General features: G+C 36.2%; 1 protein-coding gene across 4 annotated transcripts in view; it reads right to left on the bottom strand.

The window, feature by feature from the left end:
- Positions 1–1023: 1023 nt before the first annotated feature.
- ubap2l (ubiquitin associated protein 2-like) overlaps positions 1024–12492 on the bottom strand; it is a 230061-nt gene continuing 218592 nt past the window's right edge. For 3 of the 4 annotated variants that reach the window (XM_039751895.1, XM_039751923.1, XM_039751913.1), the window contains one exon: positions 1024–1662. In XM_039751895.1, coding sequence (XP_039607829.1) covers positions 1567–1662 — 96 coding nt within the window. In that variant the 3' untranslated portion in view covers positions 1024–1566. The remainder of the gene's footprint in view (positions 1663–12492) is intronic. The other variant, XM_039751904.1, reaches the window with a different exon arrangement.

Below are 12492 nucleotides of genomic sequence, written 5' to 3'. Positions count from 1 at the left end.
GTTCAGCTTGCATTTATCAACTGAACAGACAAGTGGGAGCTATACACTTTACAAAATGTGTAATTAATCTGAACTTAAACATCTACAACCCAAATGGCACTTGCATTCACTGTGAAAATGGTGACATAGATGTAAAAATGCTATGTATTTTTATAGTAAAACTGGGATTTAATCTTGGGTTTTTCAATTCAATTTCCTTATACACTTTTGATAAAACAAAGGAAATTAAGTATATGGACACAAAAGTAAAAATCCCTGGGGAGAACAAAAGTATATAACAGGAAACGCACAGGGGTTTAAAAAAAAAAACAAAAAAAACACAAACATGTTTTTTAGACTCTAAACAGTAACTTAAATAATATTACAATGTACAATGCATCTCTTTGGGATGTAAGCAAATTTATATAAATAAGCATATTTTCACATATCAAGAATTACAGTAGTAATATGTTAAGTTTCTACCTGACATTGGGTGCACCAAGATAAACTAAAAAAACTGTTAAGTCCACCATTGGTGGAAAAATAAACCCTTATGAACAGTGTAACTTGACCTCAAACATATAAAAAAGGTCAAAACGTAGGAAGTGAGAAGGGAAGTTTTAATAAGACTTTGTGTGGTTTTCTTCAGTCAAGTCTGGAATAAAATATATAAAAGAACCTGATAAAAACAAAGGACAAAATGTCCACACTGACCCAAAGTCATTACAGTAAAACAAAATAGGAGGGAAAACTTTCAGGTCGTGAAGCCTCTATTAAAAATACGCACATCACTTTGTGACTTTTATTTGTTTGTAAATAACCATATTTTTCCAGACTGAAGTGTCTATTAACGCAAAATACAGAATTCAGACTGCATAGAAAAAAAGCTGAATATACTTACAGCGTTACGTATTTCAACAGGGAAGAAGAAGAAGAAGAAAAAAAAAAAAAGGATTTTTCATTGAATGAAAATTTCCTGCACCAAACCCCTCTGGTTACAAAAGAGCTACATTTTGTGGGTGAGAAACAAAAAAACAAAAAGACTACAGTACTTTGTGTTTTTATATATATATACAAGACAGGCTTATCCATTTAAATTCAGAGCACAGTACAAAAAAACACTTTGACAAAGTCATAATACAATGCTGTCCATATCAATTAACTCTTTAAGATTTCTAATAAAAGGTCTTCAAAAATGAACAAAAGAAAACAAATTAGACTTTATTATACTTTTGTATTTTTCTTCATTTTCCTGAGCTCCTATATCCCTAGGATAGGAAGCTAGAAAAAGAAATTCGAGCATAATCCGAATGGAGAGGGGGAGGGAAGGAAAAAAGGATGGGGAAGAAAGAGAAAAATACAAAGTCTATATTACATACAACAGATAAGGTGGGCAAAAACTACAGACACAAACGCAGAGCTTAACTTTCTTGCTAGTTTTGAAACTTGCACAGATTTTTTTTCTCTTTTTTAATTTAATTTAAGTTGATTTCATTTCTCTTCTTCTCCCATTAGCCATTTGGCCTTTAAACCTGGGAGGTATGTTTTGATGGAAATATTCAGCCAAGCTATATCCTTTTTCTTCTTTCAGTTGGCGCCCCAGTTGTAGCTATTGTAGGCTGACTTGTTCACCTGGGTCTTTTGCTGGATAGAGTTCCCCTGGCTACGCTGGCCAGTGCTGCTCTGGAAGATAAGAGAAATATCGGTGTATTAGTGCAAGAGAATGAGCAAGTCTGAGTTTTAAAGACTAATGTTTTGAAAGAAACCGTATAAACTGGTTAACCATAAACAAAATTAAATACAGTTAACATTTTAAAATACTTTTGAGAAAACACATATTTAGAAATCCATTGCATACCTCACACACTAAGAAATACCTTGGTTAATAAATCCCCAGAGACTGACACACCTTTAAAACAAAGAGGCAAAAACCCGCTATGTCTCATGCACAACTTCAAGCGTGAATCTACTAGAGTGCTGCAAATTGTGCATCTCCCTTACAGAATAGTCAGTTTGTCACTGACATTGTATATATAATTAGGTGTAGCTCAAATTTATTATATGTAGAACACCTAGTTAGATTTCATAGGCACTGTTGTAATACTCATTTTTTCTTAAAATCTATACTAATAAAAGGCAAAGCCCTCCCTCACTCACTACTAATTCTCCAACTTCCCGTGTGGGTGGAAGGCTGAAATTTGGCAGGTTCATTCCTTACAGCTTCCTTACAAAAGTTGGGCAGGTTTTATATCGAAATTCTACGCGTAATGGTCATAACTGGAAGCAGTTTTTCTCCATTTACTGTAATGGAGATGAGCTTCAACGCCGTGGGGGGAGTTTCGTGTGACATCATCACGCCTCCCACGTAATCACGCAGTACATAGAAAACCAGGAAGACCTAAAAAAAAGCGCTGAAGAAAACATGCATTATATAATTGAGAAGGCAGCGAAACAATAAGAAGCGAGCAAGTGACATATACAACCATATTCATGACTTCTGCTACTTCGGAAACAAAGCACGATGTAAACCTACACTTTAAATTAAGTTCATAGACAGGCTGCCGCTGGCGTTTGTAATTTAGTGCCTGCCCATATAAGGCCGTCCGTCCGTGGCAATCCAATAGCAAACTCCCACTAAATATTCACGGGTTAAGGACTGTGCTTATGCAGAGGAAGATGAGATGGTCAGGGTGGTGTTTGGTACAAACTCAGCGAAACTGCGAGAGAAAGTTTTAAGTGCCAGGACTAAGGTAACATTAAATACAGCCATGGACATAGCACGAGATGGCACCAGCACAGCTGGGAACTTCGATGCATGTACACCGAGGCTCACGTGAACTGGCGCAGTGCACAGATAAAAGCAACAGTTCCAAAGAGCTGAACAAAACCGAATTACACAATTGAAAAGGCAGCAAAAATATGAAGCGTCTGATACATACAAGCATATTCATAAATCCAAAACAAAGCACACGTTGGAAAAAGTCAATGTCCGCTAAAGGAAGACAGTGTAAAAAAACCGTGCATGCAGTGTGTCAGGTCTCAGATAAAGAAGAAGACGAGCTGTTTATTGATGCAGTAAGAAACGAATCGATGAATGAAACCTGTCATCTTTACAGCGATTGACAAACACGGAATGTAACTTGAACACAACACATCCTACAAATACGAACCTGATTGAAAGAAATAATGATAATCAAATCCTTGATGACAGCAACACTCAGTAACACTCACAAAACAAATACTGTATATTGACAGTCATGTTACGTTATTTTTAAAATGTTCCCTTTTCTTTTCTAGCTTTTTAACACACTACTTCTCGCTGCGATACGCTGGTATATATATATATATATATATATATATATAACCCGATCTACATACTCGAATAATGGATACTTTATTCGCCATCAATGATTGTTTTGGTAAAGCCATACTCAGTGTATTCATTAGATGAGCGGTAAAAAGTAAGAGCGAGGGAGGATGACTTATTGAGGCATGCAGGCTGTAGTCTTGCGTCAACTCTATCTGAATTGCGCGATCACATTTGAAAAATATATCTTTTCAAGTTCTATTTAGTCCATATGTGTCAAACTCAAGGGCAGGGCCACATCCGCCCGGCGTAATTATATCCGGCCCCCGAGATCATTTTATATACTGTATTATTGTTATTAAAGCCCGGGTATATGAAGCGCTGGTAACACAATAAACTACAGATCCCATAATGCAGCGCTTCAGCTGCCTTGCCGAACACTTACGAGTTAATCAAGTTATTGCGAAGCTAGCTCACACGATGCTGAAGAGAAAAGTTGATTCTGAAAATAGAGCCTTTAAAACCGATGGGAGGCTGAGTATATGTTTACTGAACCCGTGTGTCTCATTTGTGGAGCTAATGTGGCTGTAATTACAGAATTTAATCTAAGACGGCACTATGAGACAAAACATCAGGGTTAACCTGAATGCAATGCAGAAGATACAGAAAGCAGCATAATTAAATAAGAATCTGACACTTCAGCGGACGTTTTAACCCGTGCACAATCACAAAGTGATTTCAAGTGAAGCTGCTTTTATGGGAGACACAAATGCACCAGTGCACCTTGCCCCACTTTCCCTGTTGCCAAGTAATGTTAAACCAAGTCGTCACTACGGTGTTCCCAAATCGCACTTTGCTGATAAACTGAGCGCACTGAGTTTGCACGGCGCTTTGGTGACTTTGAAGAACAAAAAGTCCGTCTACATGCGGCTCGAACCTTGTGCATGTTTGGTAGCACATATCTGTGTGAGAAGCTCTTCTCAGTGATAAAGACTAACAAAACAGCACACAGGAGTCGCCTCACTGATGAGCACCTGCAATCCATCCTGAGAATCTCCACAACACAGAACCTCACACCAAACAGAAACGAACCTGTGGCCAAAAAAAGATGCCAGGCGTCCAGCTCTAAAATGACATATGAGCAAAGACAACTGAATGATTTGATTTGTTATTGCTGAAAGGAACACATTTTATTTATATTTCTAGGTTTTGTTATGCAGCATGTTCATATTTGAATTTGTATCATTTTGACAGGATATATTTTTATGGAGAGCAAAATCTTTTGGGATATTTAAAATCTAAGTTTATTTTTATATAAAATTACATAAGAGTAAAGAAATGTGAATGTTTGTTCTTTTAACGCTTTACTTTATTTCTAACTTGTATAATTTAGACAGGATAAATTTTTATGGAGAGCAAAATATTATAAGTTGTTTAAGGTTTGAGTTGATTTATTCACGAATAATATTCCTGTCTGTTTTACCATTCCTACCAAAGATATTTCTGTCGACTAAATAAAAATTCCTTCTATTTAAAATTTAAATAGAACTTGAACAAATCGATAGTTCATAATATCCACGCAGACTTGCACGTAAGAGCGGAGTTATCCGTTTTAACAAGCAGCGTATTGCACTGATCTGAAATAGCTGTGTGTGTATATATGTAGATATGTATGTATATGTATATATATGTTTATATATGTGTGTGTGTATGTATGTATATATATATATGTATTTGTGTGTGTATGTATGTATGTGTGTATGTATTTATGTGTGTGTGTATATGTATGTGTATATATGTAGATATATATATATATGTATATATATATGTGTATATGTATAGATATGTATATATATATATATGTTTATGTATGTGTGTAAATATATATATATATATATATATATATATATATATGACAACAACACTCATCACTCACAACAGTGACAAAACAATTACATTGACAATCATGTTACGTTATTTTCAAAATGTTTCCTTTTCTTTTTCATTGCTTCTTTAACACACTACTTCTCCGCTGCGAAGCGCGGGTATTTTGCTAGTAATAAATAAAATTTGCCCAATAAGTTTCTAAAAAAAAAAAAAAAAAAAACACAAGCACCTATAGAAACTAAAATGCAGAGAGTATAAAGAGTGTAAAAGCTAAAGGGAAAATACAGCAGAATCAATGGGGCTTGCAACCAGTCATGAAAGCAGCTGATGCAGAACTTAAACAAGTGGTCATGGGTAGAGAGCTCCTACTCAAAAGCACATCAGAGATGCTACTCTGCAGCTGAAGTTCAGTCTGGTTGCAGGGTCACTTTCAAGACATTTTAATAATTTTAGTTTAGATTGTCTCAAAGTGTAGGGAAAGCGAGACAGATGGCATGCCTCTGAAGCCAAATAAGTTTCGAGGTACAGCCAATGACCAAGGCAGATGAGAGCATGTGGAACTGCATGTAAGGAGCTATGCAAGATCAAGCTGTCGACAGCAGGGTGACAAAGGAAGCAGACAGTATGAGTATAACTAGGAGCCCCATCACGCGCTCACAAACAGTATTATATATACACACATATACACCAGAAAAATTGAATTGTGGTAAATAAACTGAGCGGAGTAAATACCAGGACCAAACAACCTCTCTAGAGGAGCAGCTACACACAATGTTTGACTGAATGTGCCAAAGATCATGATAAGGCATAGTTGCAAGAAGAGTTAACTGTGCTGAAATCTCTGAACTCAACTACACCCACATGTAGCCCAGTACTAGATTTGGAATAATTTTTGGCACTGTGTTTTAAATTTGTGCTACTTGTATACACATTTGAAAATTTTTAATGGCCATGTGAACCATTGCTGTGCTTTACAAACAGCATTTTTCAAATTTAGATCCTTTTGAAAGCCTCTGGCTTTTGGATACTTTTGGACAAGATTTCCCAGGTTTCATTATTGATGAACAGTTGCTCTGTCGCTTAGATCTTGGTTCAGAAAAGCAGAGAACAGATTGAGGATACCTGAAAACCTTTTAGGTACAGATAAGACCTGTACTGTCAGTTACTTAAAAACAACCACCTTGGAATGCCAAGTACATTTTCACAGACATTAATCAAAGTCTAAATATGTTTTTGGCAAACTTTATTAAAAGCTCAAGCAATGTATAGACTAGTAGTATTCCTAGTAAATTTTTGATGTATTGATACTATATACATTAAAACAAATGAATGTTGTAGCTGCACTTAAACCTGAAAAGCAAGAACAAAATCCTGGCTGAATCAGGGGTGGTGTATAAATTTACCTATGATTGACTGTGTAGTGCTACTATATTTAAAAATATACAGATGTGGGTTTTGGGTCTTTTTCTTGTGTGAGGGAGCTGAATCGGATTTTTCCTTTATTTTGCTATTTTTCTTTTCTGGATTGTTTTTAAAGTAAATTGCTGTATTGGTTAAGCAATAATTTGTTTGATCAAGTAGTATGTCAGTCATTGGAATTTTTCTGCTTCTTGGAAACAACTTTTAAAAAGATGCAGGGTTGACATTTACATTAAGACAATTCAAATATTAAGTCTGCTTGAATAAGCAACGTCTTAGTCTGGACATTTTAATTCAGCGAAAAGCAGAAAAGAGTGGCTTACCGTTACAAATGACTTTAAAAACCCATAAGGACAAACATAGAAAAAAGTAGCACTTTATGACAATATCAAACTAGGCGATTTAGAGACAGATTGAGACATTAAATAGCCAAACATTAACTGGGAGCATATGGGCACAAATTTTATACATTTAATCTGTGATTATTTAACACAATGTGTCAACCAGTAAGAAGCCATCTGATAATACATATTCTTTAGTAATCCAGAGAACTGATGGAATAATTAATCATCATTTATAGTGCTCTCATTAACTCATTCACCTTGCTGCTTATGCCTTTTGTGTGTAACCATAGCTGCATCATGGCACACAACCAAATTCTGCTATAGTGCATATTCATAGGCACTGTCTATATGGATTTTCCTAAATTAGTGACAGATTTCTTTGCACATCCTGAACATTACTTTCATGTTTACTGTAGGTTAGGATGACAGACCACTACAAACTAACCTGGTGTGACCAAGCGTGTGGCCGTATGCAAATGTGTCCTGCAACTGAAGATCCAGAAATGTGGCGATATACAGAAAGCTCATCAAAAGGACATGTCCTGTAAGTCAAACCCCAAATACAAGTTGGTAGTGGGGCATTCTTTGCAAGAAAATGCTAGGGTTACCTAAAATTATGAACTCCAATATTTTATTACTAATGCTGATCTTTCTCTCCCTCTGTCATATTGATATCTGCTTCTTTTTAAACAGTGCTATTACTGAGGACAGAGACATTTGGTTCCCTAGCGTCTTCACAACACTGAAAGTAATACTGCGTTTACATGCTCTTGGACTATTCAGAGGTCTGAGTTTCACTTTACCACTTCAGTATGTTCATGTGAATTACTTTTTATATATATTTGACTTCATTTGAAGCAAATAACATTCCACACAATCAAGTCAAACTAACCAAAATTCAACCCCCAACCAAGACAGGGGAGCCAACAACCAGAGCAAATCTTTAAAAGCAGCAAAGGAGGAAAGTATCCCTTTCCCTGTTATAGATGCTTATTCTAAAATGTTATTGATTATATCCTGCCACATTTTAAAAAGTGTAAGTGAGGAGTTGATTTTATCCAATATCAAACACCACAGAACACCAGTTACACACCAACTTAAAAGAGGTGGGGTGAGATTCTTCCAGTTCAGCAAGTGCGAGTAGTGAGGTAAATCTGGGAGTACACTAAACACAGCTGTTAGTGGGTTAGGAGTGATTGTGACACCAATACTGTCTCTGTCTGCGAGGCATTCAGAGATTTTTGTCCAAAGTGAGGCTAATTTGGTGCTGCGCAAAACATTTGGCTCAGTGAGGCTGGAGGTAGACTGCAACGTTCACTGGTTGAATCTTGCCCTGGATACATTTTTGCCATTTTAAATGAGATAAATATGTTTAATAAAAGATATTAAGAATAATCAAATGCTTCTGCATATGGAGCTAGAGTGTATTCTATGCACAACTGTCTACCACTCCTTTTCTGAAATAGCAAGTTTAAAGGTCTTTTCCCCACCATACCCTTGGATCCTTGAAAGTATGGGACTTTAAAATATTTTATATATTATAGAGATGCTGAGGGTTCAAGACTGATCAATTATTTCTTTTGGAATAAAAATAGGTGGGAGGTGAGGTAAATTGGTCAGGTTTTGTTTAGCAAAGTTTAATGTGGGTTCCTGTTCGGAATATTAGGAGAAACACAAGGTTGTTGTTGATTTGTTACTAAATGCCATTTTTTGTTGAAGAGCAAAATAAATGTATTTAAACATTTTATCACTTTGCTCCAAATGCAATTCTCGCAAAAAATGGCATTTCAGCTGACCAGGGTATGTGTTTCAATTCAAATACTTGACTAAGATGAAAGGCCAGCATTATGGAATTCCTCTTGATAACTTGGGTAGATCTGTTTATCTGAATTGTTCAACTTCTGTTGAAGTTGGCAGGGCGTTCACATGGAATTTTCAACTCAGCAACTCTTAATTACCACCTGTACGAGAAAGCGTGAATGCAGCAAATGTCAGCACGCTCTGTAAAATGATGTGCCCGCCCACAAAGGTCAAAATACACACTCCTATATTCTGTGATCAAAGGTATTTAATCAAATTAGTCATGCAAAAATTATTTCCTTAAAACTTTAGAGATAGAAATCCTGTCATTTTCAAAATCACTACAGAAGAGTAGCTACAGTGCCAACCCGCTTTTGAGTCTGGTGTGCTAAAACTAACTGTTTAGCATTACAGTTCAAGAAAGGAGGGCTCTCACTCAAAAGTCTTTAGAGTAAGGACATTTTTCACTTTATTTTCTATGCAAACTCATTCCCCAACAAAATAATTCCAATCATTCTAGAATGATGAATTCCTTGCAAATAGACCCATTCAAATAATATGGTGAAATGAATTGCGTAATTTTATATCACAAAAAATATTGCACTGTCAGTTTTTTCCAATATTGTGCAGGTCTGAGGATCTGAAAGCGTCTCTTGTAGGAAAGGTCTAATCAGTTGGTCACAAAGACTTCTTACTGTCCTTGCCGGACATTTTATTGAAGCTACCTATTAAATGTCGTAAAATGCTAGGTTACATGTACAATTTGTAAATAATAAAGTGTGTGCAGGTTTTTTTCCTGTTCATACTACAAAGTAGCATAACAGTACCAAAGAAGGTCTAGTGAAATCCTAAAAACATTATTACAGAACTGTGGGGTATGAACTATAAAAGGTTGGAAGAATTTAACCATTTCACTTTAAGCAAACAGACGTTAAGAGTTGGAAATATTTAAAATTAGTAATGTAGTTATGTTATATACTAGCTGTCACTTTTAAAACAAATTAAGGAAAAACACAGGAGGGTAAACTTTTCACAAACTTGTAATATGTTGGAAGTTACTTTTCATAGTCGGCCTCGAATACACAGAATACATTACACCATGTAACTGTAGTACAGTATTCTAAACAATCAATTATGAACTGACAATATTTTGTAAAATTCAAGTCAACAGGACCGATAACCTATGGTTGGCAACTCTGTACGAGTACTTTTTTATGTGGGTGAGTCAAAGGAGGATAAGAGAAAAAGTATTTAATATAAATGATATTCCCTCACAAATATCCGATAGGAAATTCAAAGACTTTTGCAGAATAGACTGTTTGTGGTGAACATACAGTATGGTAGTGTTGTAATTTACTGTTATAACCATCACATGGCTACTGGGGATTCATGTTTAATCTGTTTGTATGGGTAGAAATGACTTGTGACTTTCAAATTCAGCAGGAAAAATATTTTTGGTCTCTCTGATGATACCCAATTTCAGAAGTGTGGTCGATACTACAAAACAGGCAACTCTGATTCTGATTAGTGAGACTTCAAACTGGCGTTTCAGATACAGTACAACAGCACATGAGGCACAAAATTACATTTGTTTACCATCTGGGATTGTTAAACCATGCCTTACATGTATTTGCGGTTGTATTATTACCAACTTCAAATTGTATGAACAAAATCTGAAAATTACCAGATACTGCAAACACCACACTATATTGTCCTCCTGTAAATGTATGGACACTTCTGTACTTCTGTAAGCATACTCAGTAGGTTTAAAGAAGTGGTTAATTTTGGTTAAATATATTTTTAAAAGTCATCAATCTGAAAAGGATTTTTATATAAGAAATGCTTTCTTTTCAAGCCAAAAAGGAAACTTAAGCCTACTTACAACAAAAAACACTTGTACGTTTGTCTGCCTCTAAGCTACTTTTTCCCCTCACAACAGCTCTGGAGGGTATTGGGGCATGGACCAACTCTGCCTATCTTGTTGAATATTAGTGCAGCTTAGCAGACAGTAAAATGCAGTAGCAATTGAGTCATATGAAAAAGTTTGGAAGTTTGGGAAACCCTCTCAGCCTGCATAATAATTTACTCTCAACAAAAAAAGATAACAGTGGTAGGTCTTTCATTTCCTAGGAACATCTGAGTATTGGGGTGTTTTAGGAACAAAGATTTTTAGTGAAGCAGTATTTAGTTGTATGAAATTAAATCAAATGTGAAGAAATTTGGGTCCCCTTGTAATTTTGCTGATTTGAATGCATGTAACTGCTCAATATTGATTACTTGCAACACCAAATTGGTTGGATTAGCTCATTAAGCCTTGAACTTCATATACATGTGTGTCCAATCATGAGAAAGGTATTTAAGGTGGTCAATTGCAAGTTGTGCTTCCCTTTGACTCTCCTCTTAAGAGTGACAGCATGGGATCCTCAAAGCAACTCTCAAAAGATCTGAAAACAAACGTTGTTCAGTATCATGGTTTAGGGGAAGGCAACAAAAAGCTCTCAGAGGTTTAAACTGTCAGTTTCAACTGTAAGGAATGTATTCAGGAAATGGAAGGCCACAGGCACAGTTGCTGTTAAACCCAGGCCTGGCAGGCCAAGAAAAAGATTGGCAACATATGCACAGGATTGTGAGAATGGTTACAGACAACACACAGATCACCTCCAAAGACCCGCAAGAACATCTTGCTGCAGATGGTGCATCTGTACATCGTTCTACAATTCAGCGCAATTTGCACAAAGAACATCTGTATGGCAGGGTGAAGCCCTTCCTGTACTCACGCCACAAACAGCGTCGCTTGTTGTATGCAAATGCTCATTTGCACCAGATTCATTTTGGAACAAAGTGGTTTGGACTGACGAGAAAAATTGAGTTATTTGGTCATAAAAAAGCACTTTGCATGGCGGAAGACAAACACCGTATTTCAAGAAAAACACCTTCTACCTACTGCTGTGGGGCTGTGTGGCTAGTTCAGGGACTGGGGCCCTTGTTAAAGTCGAAGGTCGGATGAATACAACCCAATATCAACTAATTCTTCAGGATAATGTTCAAGCATCAGTCACAAAGTTGAAGTTACGCAGGGGTTGGATATCCTAACAAGACAATGACCCAAAACACAGTACGAAATCTACAAAGGCATTCATGCAGAGGGAAAAGTAGAATGTTCTGTAATTCCCATCACAGTCCCTTGACTTGAATATCATTGAAAATCTATGGGATGATTTGAAGCAGGTTGTCCATACTCGGCAGCCATTCAATTTAAACTGGAGAGATTTTGAATGGAGGAATGGTCAAAAATACCTCCATCCAGACACTCAAAGGCTATAGGAGGCGTCTAGAGGCTGTTATATATGCAAAAGGAGGCTCAACTAAGTACTGATGTAATATCTCTGTTGGTGTGCCCAAATTTATGGACCTGTCTAATTTTGTTATGATGCATATTGCATATTTTTGTTAATCCAATAAACTTAATGTCACTGCTGAAATACTACTGTTTGCATAAGGCATGTCATATATTAAAAGGAAGTTGCTACTTTGAAAGCTCAGCTAATGATAAACAAAAATCCAAAGAATTAAGAGGGGTTCCCAAACTTTTTCATATAACTATCTGTGTTTAGATCTTTGGTGTATCATCACAATATTACATCTAACACCTAAGTAACTATAGTACACTGAGATAAAGTGATTAAATTTCAAAAACAGGACATGCAGCACTTACTCACTGCTGTTCAGCAATGCATGTTGATTAAGAAAGAAGGA

This window comes from Polypterus senegalus, chromosome 1 (assembly GCF_016835505.1).
Source record: "Polypterus senegalus isolate Bchr_013 chromosome 1, ASM1683550v1, whole genome shotgun sequence".
In the NCBI taxonomy this organism is placed as follows: Eukaryota; Metazoa; Chordata; class Cladistia; order Polypteriformes; family Polypteridae; genus Polypterus; species Polypterus senegalus.
Note: the sequence above shows the minus strand (reverse complement) of the source record. Positions and strands in the feature narration are given on the sequence as shown.